This window comes from Sitophilus oryzae, unplaced genomic scaffold (genome assembly GCF_002938485.1).
Source record: "Sitophilus oryzae breed Bouriz unplaced genomic scaffold, Soryzae_2.0 scaffold_1312_pilon_pilon, whole genome shotgun sequence".
NCBI lineage: Eukaryota > Metazoa > Arthropoda > Insecta > Coleoptera > Curculionidae > Sitophilus > Sitophilus oryzae.
This window is the reverse complement of record NW_022145963.1, coordinates 119,335-139,033: the sequence shown is the minus strand read 5'-3', so window position 1 is coordinate 139,033 and position 19,699 is coordinate 119,335. Positions and strand designations below refer to the sequence as shown.

The 19,699-nt window shown below is 33.8% G+C and overlaps 1 protein-coding gene across 1 annotated transcript in view; it reads right to left on the bottom strand.

Annotated features, from left to right (window-relative positions):
• LOC115875000 (nose resistant to fluoxetine protein 6-like) overlaps positions 1–19,699 on the bottom strand; it is a 98,767-nt gene that overhangs the window by 66,450 nt on the left and 12,618 nt on the right. The window contains exons 3-8 of the mRNA XM_030890311.1: positions 18,205–18,362; positions 18,043–18,119; positions 17,754–17,950; positions 11,156–11,325; positions 2,686–2,854; positions 2,299–2,486 (exon numbers count right to left, since the gene is read on the bottom strand). Coding sequence (XP_030746171.1) covers positions 2,299–2,486; positions 2,686–2,854; positions 11,156–11,325; positions 17,754–17,950; positions 18,043–18,119; positions 18,205–18,362 — 959 coding nt within the window. The remainder of the gene's footprint in view (positions 1–2,298; positions 2,487–2,685; positions 2,855–11,155; positions 11,326–17,753; positions 17,951–18,042; positions 18,120–18,204; positions 18,363–19,699) is intronic.

Here is a 19,699-nt window from a genome sequence, read left to right as displayed (position 1 = left end):
GAGGTGCTATTGCAAATTAATGCAATTAATTCTATGTATACACTTTCATAAAAAACCATCACAATAAAAATTAAATATCAAAATTATTTAACGTTGCGAACTTGTTCACTATACGTATCTGGAATATATTTGCGAATGGCGATCAGCAACACGATGGTGCGTCCATACCTATGGAGATGAGCGCGAGACATTCCAAATTCGCTGTGTGGACGAGTCTCGCGAGAGCCTCGCGAGTCAACCTACAGAGCCTCGTTGCTATCCCCTGTCGATTTTGTCCCCTGTCGATTTTTCAACGGCCGATCAAAGAAAGCTCGAAAGTCTGGACGTGTTTTTGGTAGGCTCGCCCGACTGCGAGATATTAGGTCTGATTTATAAATTTCGACTGTTTAAAATTAAGTAATCTCAAATTTTTAAATCGTACACTGTATGTATTATCATTTTTTCTGATAGAATTTACAAATTTTGCGTCACTGATAATTTTACCCTACCGAAATCCAACATTTCTTTAAACAAATAGAATTATTACAACATCTATTAATTTTAGATATATAATATCAAAAATGCAAGAAAAGTTACCGAATTGTACGTATGTATAACCCAATAATAAAATAAAAATAGGTATTCCCATTACAAAATATGTTATATCCGCAACACTTTTTTGAAGTACCCTGTATACTCTATAGTAATGTTAAAATGTGCTTCTTAACCTTACCAATAACTTTTCTATTTAACATTTTGTTCTAAAAACATCAAAAAACGTATTATGTAAAAAACGTCGTGTAAAGGATAAAGGGGAAAACAGCCAAAAGAGGGAAAACCGACGATGAATACCATGTTAAAGACCGAATACCATACTAAAGATACAAAAATTTATTACCGTATGCGTTATTATTTGGCCATCGTTTGTTATATTCAATTGCAATTTAATAAGTGTTTGGTTTCCTTTCACTATGATCCCACTCGGCTTGTCTCGTGGCAGGTTTGCATAAAAAATGGATAGTAAATGTCTCGTCTCGCTCTTGTCTGGCTCTCGTCACGCGCTCGGCTCGTCAGGTCCGGACGCACCATATACTGCCGGAGTGCTGACGTCACGAATGTCAAATTGTTTTTCAAACAAGGTTTAGTTCTTTTATATTTCTATTGAGCTCTTCCAAATGACGTCACAAATTAATATAAAATGTAAAAAAAACAGGTGATGCCGACAACCGCCGACTTGTGTCTGTTATTTTCAATACGCCTATGATGGTTGTGCATGTTGCAAAATCTGTGAATTTTTTATGGATGTGAGATGTGGACACGTAATAAGAAACGATAAATAAAATCGAAGCATTTGAAATGTGGACACACAGAAGAATGCTTAAAATATCCAGAACCAGAAATGAAGAACTTCTTCAAAGAATGAAGATGGAGCACGACAGATTACGTCTGAATATTATCAAACGACGAAAACTTGAATACCTTGGCCATATAACCAAAGGCCACAGGACCTCGATATAAGTTTCTCCGACTGATACTTAACGGCAAAATCGAAGGAAAGAAGTGGATTAGGCGCAAGAGGCTTTCGTGGTTGAGGAACTTGCGGCAATGGACTGGCTTGAGCGCAGATGAATGACTCCATGTAATGCAAGATCGAGAGAGATACAGAGACATTGTTAACATGGCAGTCGTCAACGTTCACGAGGAACATGACACTTGAAGAAGAGATGTTGAACCTTTTAAAATTAATGACACTTGAAGAAGAATGTTGAACCTTTTAAAATTAATTTTAAATTGTAACTTTAGAACGTATATAATAAATGACCAAGCACTAAAGCAACGATCCCATCACTCACAATTTCTAAAAATCGAATCGTGTGGTTGTAATACTCTGTGTTGTATGAGGGGAATAAGCCTGGGTTGTTAACCCTGTATATGTTCAATTAAGAAACTCCAATATTTTCGTATATTTGGAACAACTTAAGTGCTAAAAACACAACGTTAAATTTTGACTAATATTCTTAACAATTCCGAAAATTTCAACATGCCATTTTTAAATATTTGAACTATAATAATACCCAGCGTGGATGACATACATAACCGCCTAAAATTATAATAAATGATATCGTCATTAGTTTAATGACGTAGAAATTTCAAGAAAAAATTTCATATAATCCTATCTTAATTAAACTTGTTTTGGTAGTGAGTTTTTGCATTATACTAATTAAATATTCGTGGCAATACTCAATGAACGTTTATTTATTTACTAATTAAATAGACTAAACACGTATAAAAGAATTAAAATTAATATTTGTATCTTACTTATCGAAATTTCCAAGGACCAGTTGTAATGTAAATGGTCCAATTGTGAATAATATGTTAAGAATAATTAACAATAACATAACCAGTTTAAATCGTTTCTTGATTAGAATAGCCACAGGAATACATATTATCGGAGATATGAAAAATAGTTGAAAATCTGCTGAAAGGTACCAGGTATGCAAAAGGCACTAAAAATAACAAACAATTTTTTTTAAAATTACCTACCATTTTTGTCCATTATGTAATTTTTATTATTATTTTATTAAAAAATTATAAATCATATCACTAAGGGAATTCATTAATTTATTAATAATGGATAGAACTATAAATTTTTAAATATTAAAAATAAATGACCAAGCACTAATTTATTTACATCTTAGTACTTACCACTTCATTATAGTTCACATAGTTTTGCGTATATAAAAAATACGACCACCAATAGTGACGGCAATTTTCTTGTTCTGTTTCCAGATACATATTATATAATGGACCTGTGCCCAGGTGCTGATATACTCCCATCAGTAACAAAAAAATTACCGCTACAGCCGGAGTTAATCTAAAAAAATATTTAAATTACAAATGTAAAGTTGATTAAATATTTCGAAGGAATTTAAAAATCACACTGGCTAAACAACCGCCAGCCGGCGGTATTGCTAGTTTATATGATAAAATACCATCAATCGGTGATATTAGATTTCTGTATATCTAAACGCGGATGGAAAGTTCATTTTGAATATCAAATACCGCCGAAATGATAACATAGCGCCATATCTTTGCATTTGATTTGAATTGAGCTGTTGTTGGTATTTAATAATTATTTATTAAAGGTTCAGTTTTATTATCAAAATATTCAAAGGAATCAGATGCGCATTAATGGAACAGAGAAAAACGAAAAAAAGCAAAAGAGTGAAACCAAAGCAATTTGATTTCTAGAGCTATAGCTAGACTTAGATTAATACCTTTAGGGTCCACCGTCCGCCAAATCAGTTTCTGTTTTGAGTGAGAAACCGCTGGAAAGAGCATTACAGCCATATCCTTAAGCAAGAAAACAATCCCAATATAGAACCACTAAACACAATACCTCAGTATAACAGCCTCGATGTATCAGATATATCCCAATAACAGAACAGGAAATAGATGCCTCCATAAAATAGCTTAAAAACAACAAATCAGCGGGATGTGACGCGATTCCGCCGGAAATCTATAAGTGTACAAGTAAAGAACTTATTGCTCATCTTAAGGCTCTCTTTGATGTCATATTGTAAAGCGGAGAGGTACCTCAGGACTTTTGCAACGCGAATATAGTGAATATATTTAAGAACAAAAGAAGTGCATCAGGCTGCTGAAATTACCTGGGAATTTCACTATTGGCTATCGGAGGAAAAATTCTTGCAAAAATTATGTCAAACCGCCTGCACCCATATATAGAAAAAATCATTCCAGAATCGCAAACGGGTTTTTGCACCAACCGCGGCACCATCCATTCCCTATTTTCCATCCGCCAACTACAGGAAAAAGTAAAAGAGCAGCAGTCTAAACTTTATGTTGCATTCGTCGACCTAACAAAAGCCTTCGACTCTGTGAACAGGGATGCACTTTGGACAATTATGAAAAAGTTCGGGGTACCCAACAAATTTCTTAGAGTGTGTAAAAGGCTCCATAACAACAAGTCAAGAGTGTCACATCATGGATCACTGAGCGATCCCTTCCTAATAAATATAGGAGTTAGGCAACGATGTGTCTTAACGCCTCTCCTATTCAACATATTCATGGCAGCGCTCTCCATTATAGACAGCAAACTGCAGGAGAGAGCATTGGGTATTAGATACAGATACGACGGTGGTCTGTTCAACATAAAAAGACTCAGTGCAAAAACGCGTACAAAATTCATCACAGAACTTCAATACGCTGATGATTGCGCTCTAGTTGCAAAAACGTTGCATAAAATACAAGAAATGTTGAACACATATATACCTGGGCATACGAGGCTTGGGGTCTTAAGTTAAACATCGAGAATACTAAAATAATGTGCACTCCCCCAGAAGATCACAACATGCTATAAAAAACTGAGAAGAACTATTGAAATATGTAGCGGAATTCAATTACCTCGGCAGTTTGATTTCGGAAAAGGCCAATATCGACTCTGAAATTCAGCACAGGATTAGCAGCGCCTCAAGAGCGATCTGGAAATTAAAAGACAGGGTTTTCTACAACCATGACAATAATAGCCCTATTCGCAATAATAATCCCCACCCTGTTGTATGGCAGCGAAACCTGGGTGTCATGCCGTACCGCTGAAACATGAACGCATTAAACAAGTTGCAACAGAAAATCTTAAGAATCAAATAGTTCCACCATGTCTCAAACGTATCGGTCCTTGAAAAAGCTAACTGCGAGAGTATTGTGACATGGCTACAAAATCCCGCTTAAGATGGGCTGGTCACGCAGAATGTGAGAAAACCGCATACCAAAATCTCTGCTTTACGGTGAGCTTGTAGACGGTAAGAGGAGGCCGGAGGCCGGATGGACAACTCGAAAGGTACAAGGACTCCGCGGCAGGATTTCCACGAAAACCTAAAGGGAATTAACATGCAAAATGAGTGAGAAAAAGCAGCTCACAATGGAACGGAATGGAGAAGAATTGTAAACTCGCTTTTAAAGTACGATATATGATATGAGAGATATATGAGAAATGTAGTTAACAACGACAACAAAAAGTAAAGAGGCAACAAAGCAACGATATTTTTATATATCCGGAGTGCGGTAGGCAGATAACATCACGTATCGGGCCTTTCAGTCACAGAAAAGCTCTTGAAGCGCCTTCCGTGACCATCTTCTGATGCGTGTCAAATACTCGTCAGCGAGTAATGGCAGTATGCATGTATGTTTTGAGTATTTCCAATCTGACGAACTAATTTCGAACTGATAACATAACCTTGCCTGCTTATTTTGCATCTAACATGTCAAAAATATTTATTTTTGTATGCAATAAAATGTTGTTTTATTTTTACAACATTACCTGATCGCGGAACTTAACCAATACTTAAAAACAATAACTTGTATTTACTAAGAGTGAGTCCCAGGGGGGACCTGGAACTTGCTGTTACTAGGCACTATTTTAAACTGATTGAAGAATAATAACTTAGCTAATACAACAATTTTGTGTCTACAACAACAATGTGCTTACAAAAATCTAACTACAATCTGTGGTGCAATATGTTATAGTTTTTTCTTTTTATATGTTTTTTTAGCGTAGAAATGAAACGGAAAAAAGTTACGATAATATTCTGAGGTTATTCCCAAAACTTCTTTTTTTTTGCTTTGGAGTCCGCACGTTCATTTCCATCTAGGCCGACATGAAGGCCCGATATCGATATTAGTGACACTTTGTTCCTATCTCCTAATAAATTGAGTACTTTTCTACAATGAAAAATTGTCATAGAGGTGCTTTTCTTTGCCTCAAGAGCTGTCAACACGGCTTCACTATTCGAAAATGTGCTTATTGTTTTATATACGACATAACAACAATACCGTTCTACCAGCAATAAGTTACACAATAACGAATTCTTTATATACAGGGTCACTGTTATGTATGGTAACGGTCGATTATTAGGTATAATATTATATAAGATTATGATTATTGTTAGTTCCCAGTAGTTAATATGCACATAAAAAAATCGTGGGTGTTTGGGAAGGCTTGAAAGGAAACAATGTTTTTGTGGTGCGAGGTTTCGCGACTTTATTGTCGCTTCTTCAGGCACTATAGGAGAAGCAGTTTTTTAAAAAATATCAAAATAAGATTAACTGACCACTTACCCAAAACATATATTAATCCACATTATGCCTACAAACATTCATGGCGACTCCAACCGCCAACACTAAAACACATACAGACGAATCGAACAGAAACTTGACAGGTATTCTTTGGCTCGATATACACCGATGCTCGGTTTGTGTCGTACTGACACCAGTTAAATTAATCTCGGTACCAAAAAAGATTGATTTTTTGTGTTTCCTTTATCATTAATTTCTCTCTCGTTGCTCTTAAGAGCCCTAGTCAATTCCCTATATGTGCAGGCCGGTTGGCATCGCCATAAACAAACAAACGGAATCACAATGTGGACCCGATAGTAATCAAAATTAAATAATTTTTTAAAATTATTTGTCAACAGATAAAAGATACAAGACTAAAAAAATATTAAAAATTAAAGAAACATAATATAAAAGAAGCAAAAATTTTCGTTTAGTTAAAATCGAATGAAAACTAAAATAAATAATACATTGAGTACACAAGTATTGTATAAACAAAATAATTAACTTTAGTTAATAGTCTGACCTATGTAACAACTGCTTTTATTAAATAGTCTGACCTAAGTTAGAACTGCCGCAAGAACAAGGAATGCTCTAAATTAAGTTGGATCAAAATCAAAAGAAACGAGTTTATAATTGCGAGGAATAGTTATAGAATATGAAAAACTTACAAACTCAAATGAGTTTTTTATATTGTAATTAAAGGTGGTAGTGACTTGGTATAATATCGAGTGCAAAAAAGTAGCTATATTGTAACACAGTGTATTTATGCAGCTTACAATCGGTCTAAGACAAAAATTTGTTTTGTGTGTCTTTCTCAAGCAATCTTAGGTGCTGTGGCATTATGAATTTTAATTCTCCTCTCTTCACCTTCACTTATACAATTTAAGTCTCTCAGTAACTTAACAAATTCATTTGCCCTCTCTTGGAATCTTCTGGTCGGATGGGTTTTAATTATCTTATATGTAGTTTCGTCACTGAGCATTTCTAGTAGCTTGTCGTCATATAGATCCCGATTCATCACAACCGTAGAATTTCCCTTATCCGATCTTCCAACTAGTATGTTTGGGTTTTCCCTTAGAAACCTTTGTGTAAATTTGACATCTTTCAAAATATTTCCGTGTGTTCTTGGAGTTCTGTAGTTGCTATAAAAATTTGTGAGGATGTTAGTTGTCTGGCCACGTATCGCGTTTTTCTCGTCCTCAGGTATTGCTTGGCTTTCGATTCAGTATTCCAAATCTTTGATGAGGGTTGGTATAGGAATCTCCGCTGGGGTAAGAGGGAGGTCAAACTTTGGACCAAGGGACAGAGTTCTTTCTACTTCCACCGGAAGGGCGATTGACGTGTAATTATACAGGTACTTATCATTAGTATGCTTGATGTAATTAGCAGTTTCTCTGAGTAAGAGTTCCATTTTCTTCATGTTGGTCTGTTTCACAGTTTCAAACATTCTATTAAACCAAATATTATTAACATTGGCAGTGTTGAAGAAAATTTCATCAGGTATTAAGGCTCTTAATTCCATCATGTGTTTCTGTATATCGTTCTGTAGTTGTTTACACTTCCAAATAGTAATGTCAATTTCCGTGTTTAATATCGCTTTTTTAAAATTATTAGCGATTTTATCTACCTTTTTCAAGAAAGGGTGTTTATCCACCTGTAAACTATATATGCATTTAATATTTTTGGTAATGTGTGCAGGAAATATTCCCTTGTGTCTACACTGTAAAAGAAAAACTTTTCTATTCTTTAAAGAAGCCAGTTTAATGGTGTTATTCGACCACATGTTTATCAAATTTACTGCTCTATCTCCGTATGCTGTTCTAATGTTTACAAAAAAACCCATGTTGTATTCCATTATGATTATTGTTAGTTCCCAGTAGTTAAAGTTAATGCAGATAAAAAAATCATGGGTGTTTGGGAAGGCTTGAAAGAAAACAATGTTTTTGTGGTCCGAGGTTTCGCGACTTTATTGTCGCTTCTTCAGGCACTATAGGAGAAGCAGTTTTATAAAAAATATCAAAATAAGATTAACTGACCACTTACCTAAAACATATATTAATCCACATTATGCCTACAAACATTCATGGCGATTCCAACCGCCAACACTAAGACACATACAGACGAATCGAACAGAAACTTGACAGGTATTCTTTGGTCCGATATACACCGATGCTCGGTTTGTGTCGTACTGACACCAGTTAAATTAATCGCGGTACCAAAAAAGATTGATTGTTTGTGTTTCCTTTATCATTAATTTCTCTCTCGTTGCTCTTAAGAGCCCTAGTGAATCCCCTATATGTGCAGGCCGGTTGGCATCGCCATAAACAAACAAACGGAATCACAATGTGGACCCTTGTGGATTTCCTTTTATTGATAACCTTTCACATAAAATAAATCGATGCTTTAATAACACTAACACTAAATTAGCATTTTATAATTCAAAAACGACATCGTTCTTGTATACTAAGATCAAAGATCCCAACTCCGTTGCTAAAACAATCCAACTTAATTTACAGCATTCGTTGTTCTTGCGGCAGTTGTTACATAGGTCAGACTAAGCAATATTTAGGTAATAGGATTAATCAACATAGAAATGATTGCAATACTCGGAACAAATCTAAAAAGGATAAAACTGCTTTGGCCTCACACCATTTTGATACTGGACATGAATTTTATTTTGATGATGTTATGGTTCTCGAGAGAGAACCAAACTGGTATAAACGCAACATAGGCGAAATGATTCATATTAATTTGAACAAAACGGTCAACATGAGGTCTGATACCCAGGGTCTCAGTGTAATATATAGCAACATTTTAAATAAGTACAAGAAAATTAATGAAAGAAGAAAGGTTTAACCATGCAGGGTTTTCTTGTTTTTTTTTTGAGTGTGTTGAGGGTGCTTTCGGGTGTGAACATTTTGTGTGTTTTTCTTTAAAGCTCTCTTACTTTTTCCGTCGCGATTGTGTGTTTCTTCCTTGTACAGAGTTATTGTTATGGCAATATTGTCAGTATTGATATTGCCACATTGAAGTTTTGTGGTTGTTTTATCTACACCTGTTAATTATTTTGTTTATACAATATACCTACTTGTGTACTCAATGTATTATTTATTTTAGTTTTCATTACCGAGATTAATTTAACTGGTGTCAGTACGACACAAACCGAGCATCGGTGTATATCGGGCCAAAGAATACCTGTCAAGTTTCTGTTCGATTCGTCTGTATGTGTCTTAGTGTTGGCGGTTAGAGTCGCCACGAATGTTTGTAGGCATAATGTGGATTAATACATGTTTTGAGTAAGTGGTCAGTTAATCTTATTTTGATATTTTTTAAAAAACTGTTTCTCCTATAGTGCCTGAAGAAGCGACAATAAAGTCGCGAAACGTCGCAAAACTATCGTTTCCTTTCAAGCCTTCCCAAACACCCACGATTTTTTATCTGCATAATATATAAGGTACCGCAAAAAGTTAAATACAAAAATATAGGGTTTTTAAATGTATATTGGCGAGTAATAAATTTATGTATACAGGGTCGGTCATAAAGTCATGTCACATCAAAGTTTCATTTTTTTAAATAGAACCCCCTGTATATTCTCGCATATTTCAATTCTTTCTTCAATTCTACGCACAAATCGAAATACACACAATGTACCTCAAATCAACCGTTTTCGAGTTATTGACTTTTGGACATATCAACAATTTGATTTAATTAATTTGGATATGTTCAGTTTCATTTAATGATGCCATTCTGCCGAAACTGTGATACTGTTGTAATGTGTTTTTCAACCATATTTCGACGAGCCGAAGAGGGCACCCTAGTCATCTTATAGCGATAAAACAGACAAATGATCGCCAACGTGCGGCATAGCACATGGCACCCAAAGAAGAAGAAGATTAGCTACTAGTAAATTTAAGTTTACAGGGTCGGTCATAAAGTTGTGGCCACATCAAACTTTTTTTTTAATAAAAACCCCTATATATTATTGGACATTAAGCATATTTCAATTCTTCCTTCAATTTTAAGCAATAATCGTACATTGTGTATGTAGATAATTTGAAGAATTGAAATATTAAACGAAAATTTTATAATTTCCAGACTTAATATAATCTCATTTTATACATCTATAATAGCTAAATTAAGAACTAATGTCAAATATTATTAACTATCACAGTTTCGGCAGAATGGCATCGTTAAATGAAACTGAACATATCGAAATTAATTATATCAAATTGTCTAAGTGATACTTTCAAAAGTCAATAACTCGGAAACGGTTGGTTTGAGGTACATTATGTGTATTTTGATTTTTGCTTAGAATTGAAGGAAGAATTGAAATATGCAATCATATACAGGGGGTTCTATTTAAAAAAAATAAACTTTTATCTGCCATGACTTTATGATCGATCCTGTATATGTAAATTTTATTACTCGCTAATAGACATTTAAAAATCCTATATAAGTTTTGTATTTAACTTTTTGCGGTACCTCCTGTTATTATGATATATTTATAACAGCAACCCTGTTATGCTATTATTTATATAATAATAATAGTATATAGCGTTTAACGCCTTGGGAGTAGCAAGGTACAGCTTGCCATACTAGAGCTGGTATACAAGGAAGGTAATGTGGCTAGCACTACGCTTCAACCGCCTATTATTACTTCAGGATTGTGAATCCCAAGTACTCATTTAAGGCTGAGTCGACCTAGGTACCCAAACTATTTTTATTTTAATAAAAATAGTCGGCTGATGAAATGCCGGGTGTGGGAATTGAACCCACTACCTTCAGATTAGTAGACGAAAGCCTGTACCTCTACGCCACCGGGCACCTTATATATTATTTATTATTTAGCAAATATCGCCATACTTCTACCTTGTATGACGGTATACATGTTAATAAATATGTAAACCCGCGTCGTTAGACGGTTTTATAAATATCGCCCTTAAGGTATTTTTCGTCAAGAGTCTATACGGACGGCGATAATTTAGCCAGTTTGTTTAAAAAAATAAATATTCCAAAAACATTTTCTAAGGTATAAAATTCTTACCTCAAATACCTATGTAGAAATAACATCGGCAAGTTAATCAAATGTTCTTTAAGAGGCTTACATTTTTGTTTGAGATATTGGTAAGCCAACAAAAAGCCCGAAATATAGAAAAATGTATCAACTGCCAGATGGGCTGTAGTAATATAAAATGATCTCCACGTCCACTCCATCTAGAAAAAATATAAATAAATTAATACTATTATTAATAATATTTTGGTAATTATTTTACGTGAAACCACTAATAAAAAAGGAACCAAAAATTCAGTATATAGAAGCTCCCATAAACATAAAATCGTAAAAAAATTCTCTGCGGATATGCATATTTTTATCCGACTTTAGAATAACTGAAGTCAATTACGTGAAAACGCCGGTCTTGCTTCACAAAAACTTTTCTATACACAAAAAGTTTCTTGCGTGAATATGTCATTTTCATCTTGAAATAAAATAATAATTATATAAATACTCGTTTCTTTTACATTGTAAACGTTCTTCGAAACATAAAAACGCAAGAAATTCTTTGCGGAGATTTATGATTTTTATTTTTAAAAAGATTATAGTGACATACATGTAGTACATACAGTATTACAGCATAGTGATATAGTATAGTGAAGCTTTAAGAGTCCATTTCACCAGTCCGAAAAAGTAGCAAAATAAGCATTCCGCATTTAACGTTTTATGTAAAACTGGCTAGATATTTTTACTCAAATGAAGAAGGAAATTAAAGATAAAGGATTAAAGGTACTATATAAATAAAGGATACGCCAAAATTATAATGAAAGAAGCGATAGCCTCTAAAAGAAAAATAAAAGAGGCTTTTTTAATTCAATCTAATAAAAATAAATGTATTGCTCATGCATCTGTAGATGTTAGTAATGTATGGCAATCGCTTCTTTGATTTTAAAGAACATAACATAAATAAACATAACATACGTAAAATTTAAAAATAATCATACGGAAAGTTTAGGGCTTTTTGGTTTTACCTTATTAAGTATTTTTTATCAGGTAGTAATTGTTAATTTTGAAGTTTAACTTGATATAATGTCATTTTAACAGAACGTCAACGGTTTCTTTTAGATGTATCTGTTAAAAAAGTAAAGTGTTCTCGAATAGTTGAATTTAAACAATTTAAATAGTTTTTTTGCTTCCGACGATGCGCGACAGAAAGAGATAAACTTACCGAAACGTTAAGCATTTTTTTCTTTGTTAGGCAAATTTGTTTAACTGTAAACATAACTTCTGACAAGTAGTATTTTCTTGCAGTGCAGTGGCGAAATACCCATATAGGATTTTTTTGGAGAGATGAATTCGCCACATAGGTATAGACATTTTTTAAAGGATTATACTATATCCGTATTGTAGCACATTTTTAGACAACTTCTTTATTTTTAAGATTTTGATGATAAGAACATAAGGAATATTTTGTTGATGTTTGGACTAAATTTTCTCTAAAATAAAGCCATAATTTAAAATTCTATTACAATAGCGAAATAGATTGAAGTTTTGTGATTCCACTGATATATAATTTATATGGTTTTGTAACAAATTGCTGGCTATTTTATGGCAAATGCTGAAGCTCTGCAAACCTTAATCAAGCCTTAATCAAAGCACGGGTGTATGGAATTTTGAGTGTGGCTTGACACGACAGGATCGGGCTAACTCTTAGGCAGATTTCTGAAATATATAATATATATTTCCTTCGGCCACACACCCGCTTTGCCCTACCCCTGAGCATAGTATAAGGAAACTAGTAGTTTTACTCCTTGTCAAATCCTTTGTTCTTTTTCTGCCACTTTATATGACCTTGTTCTCGCCTCCCGTGACCACTGACGTAGCTGTATAGTCGTGGTCTATTAACTAGGCAAAGTATAGTCGTGGCATTCGCCATAGTTTCACAGATATGTATTTAGGAAAATATGAGTTTACAATAAAATAAAATAAAAAAAAATTGATCATCGAGTCAAAACATGCTTGGACACAGAATATTTTTACATTTCGTGTAGGTAACAATTCTTCTGTATCTGAAAATCTTCTGATGGGAAGAAATGCGGAAAAAATATATAATGACATATTTTTATATTATTATCTATTTCAGAGATTTTCTACAACTTTTTTTTGATTTAAAACAAGTTTAATTTTCTGTAGATAACTGGATTTGGCATAAAATTCTGCATATAGTACACTGTCTTTATTTAAAGCACACTGCGGTGTTGCCATTCTATTTCATATTTACTAAAACTTTGGTTAAAAATATTATAGACGAAAAGTGGTAAAAAAACTAGAGTGAATATAACTTTATTAATACTTAGCTATGTTTTCTTAAACATGAAGGATATCGGAATAAATTCGTGTAGATAAATTTACTTTATCGTATACAGGATATTTTTTATGGCGTCACCAAAATCGTAATATTTTAATGTTTTATCTCTAACCTAACCTTCACCATAACTTTTTTTGTGACACCCTGTATATAACAAAATATTTTAGGATACGCCCCTTTATAAACCTTGAAACATATGAATAAAACTTTTTTCACATCTTCGACAACGACGATGATATTGGATTTCCTCGCAATAATGGGCCACCCTGTATATTTACGTTGCGGTGGTTTAAAGCTAGGTGTGGCACTTTTCTTTTTTCAAATATAAACTCAATATTTCGTCTATAATATTTTGAATATTGTTATATTATGACCACTTATAATAAATAATAAATAAAAAGAAGCACAAAAAATACAGTCCACTAAATTTATAAGAGATATGCTATTACGAGTATAAAATTCTTTCAATTAAAAAACATGAATAATTTGCGGAGACTTTAGATGTACAAAATATTTACTCTAAAATTATTTCAAAAACCAATCTATATAAATTATCTCGTAAATTATTATTGGAATGAAAATTTTATGGCAAATCCCCTGACCAAAAAATATTTTCATGCGCTTATTTGAGAAAACCTGTATATCTAAAAAACTATTTTTAAAATCTACCCACGTGCTAAAAAAATAATAACATTTAATTAATTACATACTATTTCAGCTTCTAATATAACAAATATAATTAAATGTTAATTGATAATTACTATCAGCTTGCCGATTTACATCCGATGGAAATCTAAAAAAACTCATAGAACAATTTTTTGAATTATTACTACAATTAATAGCAGCACACAGTAAGGCACTCATTTTTTGTCAATCCGTCTCTGTGCTGCGACGCCGAACCTCGCAGCTCGACAGACGGAATTCAACTGAAACGCTTTGCAATCTGCCGATATTCGCCAGATTGCAAAAACTGGCAGAAAATATTTGCGGGAGTGACCTGGAGACTGACCCGAACATTACAGCGTAATGGACTCTTAAGAAATATTAATAAAAATTTAGAAATGAGAATGAAAATGTAGAAACCATAGTAATCAAATCCGTATTAAAATTAAGAAAAAAAACAGAATTGCAAGAAAAAAGTTTAAAACCCAAAGCAATCTAATTCGTATTAAAATTTAGAACAAAATTCAGAATTACAACAAAAAAAACTTTAAACCAAAGCAATTTAATTCGTATTAAATTAAAAGAAAAACAGAATAAAAAAACAAAAAAAAATAAATCAACACACTGACTAAACAATATAGTGTATACAAAAAAACAGCCATCCGACGGCATAATATTTATATGTATATCTGTAAATACCGGTGGAAGACTGAATTTGTTGTATGAACTTAACCTGGTAGGTAAATATCCTCCTAGAGCATCGTCATCGGTTTGGAGGTGAATAGGCCTAACCCACAAATTTTCAAAAAGTGGGTTATTCCATTAATGATACTTTAAAACATTATATTTTATTATGGTCAATAGGTCAAACTGATAATACAATCCGTTAACGAGTAATTTGACATTTGCTAACAGTATCATGCCACATCCCGTTATGGTAACAAGGGCTAAGTGACTTACTATTCACTACTACATAAATTAATGTGGGTTAGGCAAATTCAGCTCCAAGCCGACGATTTTAAACATCAAATACCGTACTGAGAAAAACAAAAAAAACAAACGAGTGAAACCAAAGCCATCTAAAATTGTACAGGGTGGGTCAACTTCAACGCCTTTAAAGGGAAACACTATTTTCTATAGTAGATAGACGAAAACTAATATCGGTGTCTGACGCTCAATTTTTATCAAAAACATGATGGTGAAAATCGCACATCGATATCTGTTATCGTTCCGGAGTTACAGGGTGTTTTTCGAAAATATGAATTTTTAAAAAATCGCTGTAACTTTTTTGCTATAGAAAATTTTGTATTTTTATGAAAACATTTCCAAAGCACCTTTTTACGTAGAATTTAATGGGTTAAGTATCATTTTTCTAAAATTAATAATTGAGTTATCAACAGGGAAATCTATTTTTTATATGGGACACCCTGTATATTTTTAATTTTTTGAAAAGAATTTAAACTTACCTTTCTAAAAATATAGCATACTGGATATTTTGCTCGAGTTCTCTTCCAAAAAGATAATTTTTAAAAGTTCGCCCACTTGGAATAAGTAGACTTTGGACGGCGCCAAAAAAACGCCAAACTACCATATAATGCAAAGAACAAATGCTTACCGGTAGCTAGTAATTAAAAAAAACAAATACATACAATAAAATGTGGTCAATTTTATAACAAATTAAACTATATTTAACAACAAAAAACACACATTTAAACTAAAAACAATAATAATAAATAACAAACCAGAATAATAATGAGTACTTTTCCTACAAGAGGTGTTCGAAATGTCGAACACCTGTCTCTGATGCACAGACGACACCGTTTCTGGATATTTCTGGCGGAATTCATTAACTCAGTAGGGGTGAGAGATGCAAATCCACGCATAACCGCTAGTTCTAATTCTTGTCGGAAGTATACGGGTGATTTAAAAATAATATCCTTTAATTTTCCCCAAAGATAAAAATCCATGGGTGTTAAGTCCGGCGATCTCGCCGGTCAGCGGTTGGGACCTTGGTTAGCTATCCAATTATTCCCGAAGTTGGCTGTTAAAAACTTGTTGATAATTTCAGCGTTGTGAGGCGGTGCCCCGTCTTGTTGAAAAAATATGTCCCTGAGTTCCATTAGTGGAAGATCATCAATAAAGGGTTCTATTTGTTGCCCTAACAATTGCAAATATCTCTGAGAGGTCAGAGTGCCATTATAAATCAATGGTCCAATGATCCTACCTCTAAAAACACCAGCCCACACACAAAATCCAAATCTTCCTCGATTTCTCCGCTCCACTACTACTGCATTAGGGTTTTGGTATGTCCAGGTATAGGAGTTATACCGATTAAAAATACCTGCACTGCATATGGTTTATCTGTCCAAATACATTTTAATGGAAAACCGAGTACTTGGTTACATTTTTCTAGAAACCACTGGCAAAAATTTATTCGACGTTCAAAATCTCCGGGTCTAAGATGATGCACTTTTCTGGTCCTGTATGCTTTAAATCTGTGTTTTTTTAAAGTTCGTCTAACATTACTTCTTGTCAGTCCTGCTAGTGTATTTAACTTTCGTGTTGACGTTTTGGGATTATTTTCAATGGATCATAAAACCACGATTACTTCTAACTCCCTATCCCTGTTTGATTCATACTGTTTTACCCTGTTTTTCCTAAACTGACCATTATTGATTAGGTTGTACCGCAATCTACCGAAATCGTTTTTACAATCTGTTCTTAAAAGGTAGCATTCTCTCTGGATATCGGTCGTAATACAAATAGCTTGCTGCCCCTGCATTCTCCCCGGCTCGGCTTGTATATAACAGACTCAATACAGATCATATCCCATTTTTCGTAATTTGCAAATTTCGTTTTAAATTTATATAATAGATTAAACTAAAATTCAGTGTATTTATGCTAAAATCACAATTTGACAACTGTCAATACTTATTACAGTGGAGGGTTGGAATCTTTGGTGTCACACAGCAAAATAAAACACTAAATCACCAAAATACACCAAAACACTTAAACCATATTTTTTTGTTTAACTGTCAATACCATTTGTTTTCTGTATTATGGCGGAGCCGTCTAAAGCCTACTAGTTCAATCAGTATAATTGACAGAATAATTTACATATTACTTAAGAAATCATCAAAATCGACCTTGTAGAACAAAATATATTAAACTTTAAAATACATTAAAATGTTAAGGTGCGTTTTTCATATGGGTGAATGTATTATAACTTGTAGGTGATTATTTTTTGTCTTTATCATAAAAAAATTATTGTAAATTCGTCTTGTAATTATTTTTTTCATATGTTTCTTTGTTTAAACAGATTATGATAATTTATTTAAATATATGATGATATTTTGAATTATTTCGATATCATCGGGTTCAAAGATTCTCACGTTGTCATTTTGTCTACAAATTTATCTATTTTGTTATCTCTACTTGATGTAAGGTAAAGATTAAACTCAACACCAATTAAGTCAAACCATCCACTAAAAAGAAATTACTTATTTTGTTGATTTTTAATTCAGATATCAACATGAATAATTTTGGCGTCGAAATCCTTATCCATTTTTTCAGAAATGAACTCGCCAAAAGTTCAAAAAATACAAAATAATGACTTACCTGGTTAATAATATCTGCCTTTGTCGATGGTACTACATACATCATGGAAAAATGGTGCCCGCCAATTATCCACATCATGCTTATAACTTTTAATCCATTTATTACTACAATTTGATCTGTGGCGTTCTTAGATATTTTAAATAATCTCTTTCCGTTGGAATAAAAAGAAAATGCCTTGAGAAGTAAATAGTTATTATCTAAATAAATAAAAAAAGAACATTTAACAGTTAATTTTAATTAAAAAATAGTTAAGAAGCACATTATGTTTGTTATAAAATAGATCAGTTACCTTGTTCTTTATAGCCACAGTATATATCGTAAATTGTTGCGGCAAAAAGAAATAACAGAAAGAGGATTACAAATACTCTAAAAAACAAATTAAATTATAATTGGTGATACGTATGACGGCGACCGTTTTTCTTTTCGATCATACGGTATATAATATACATACATTATAGGATAATCACCAGGTTTCATTATTTTCCATGTGTCCTTAGTGGTACAGAATCGATCATTAATTAAACTCACATCAGGATCCATGCTTAAGAGCATTGATATATCTTTTGATGTACAGTGATTTGGAATACAGATTGACAACTTGTAAGCTTCCTAAAATATAACAGAATAACATTTTCTAGGATGGTTATATTATATAATGATAGAAGATAGAGGATAGAATAATTGAGAAATAGATACAGAGAGATAAACACTGCGACCTGTGAGGCTTATTGTATTTGACCCCTTTCTATGGCTGCACCCATTCTCCTATCCCTGTACCCCGCACGAATTTATGCAGATCCTTGATAGGATGGGAGCATAGTTCCTCCGGTTCTAGCCTAGCTTTCCCCAATGAAAAGTATCGCTTGCTATACAGGGTCTCGCAGCGACATATTATCTGCTCCGCTGTTTCAGGATTTTTATCGCAGAGTTTGCAACAAAGACTTCCTTGATACAGGTTGAGCTTGTTCAGATAACACTTGGCAACCGTATGTCCTGTCAAGAGACCTATTGTAATCCGCACTTTATTTCTGCTAAGAATTCTTATTCTTTTAAGCATTCCTTCAAGTCTCTAAGAAAAGTTCTTTTGTGGTTTTAGAGCTAAGTCCTTGGATAAACGCGTTGCTATGCCAGTGCCCCTGTCTGTTTCTCCAGTAGATATTTGGCTTTTTCCTGATCCAGAGTTTTAGTACACTACGGGCCATACATTTGGGTACTCCCAGTACTGGCTCTAGACCAAGATAGAATGTCGATGATCCTTGCCTAGCTAGCTCACCGGCTTTTTCGTTGCCTTGGATGCCGCTGTGGCCCTGCACTCAGAATAATTTAATTCTGTTCCATCAAGCTAGAGATCCCAGTTCACCCAGGTATTCCCAGACGAGTTTCGACGATACCTTTGGTCTCAAAAGCGCCGCCTGACTGAGCATATATTGAATAAGCTTTTCTGTTATTCCCTCTCGCACATTGTAGAATGGCGAAGATTTCTGTCTGGAATATGGTTGAGTATTTATCCAAGAAAAAGGATAAGCTTGCCCTTAGTCTTTTCCCAAACACTCCATCTCCTGTTCCTTCAACGGTCTTTGACCCGTTTGTATACCAGGTTAGTCCGTTCTGAAGAAATGTCGTAGTATCTGTCCAGATTCCTCGATCCTTTTATTCACCTCGAATGGTTTGTGGTAATGATAAAGAGAAGTCATTTGGTCCGATTTCATTTAGAGTAGAGGGCTCCCGACAGAATCCCCCATTTTTTTTTAGTGTCCTGTTTCTGTACTATTTCCCAGATACAACAAACTTTGTTGTCGACAAAGTGTGTTGTCACAAAAAACAAGAGTCCCATTCGTACCTCCGCCTGGATCACTCTGTGAAGAGGCGGAAAGTCCAGAAGTGCCTCCATTGTTGCAGTGTGCGTTGATTTCATCGCCCCTGATATGCTCAGACAAGCACCTGGG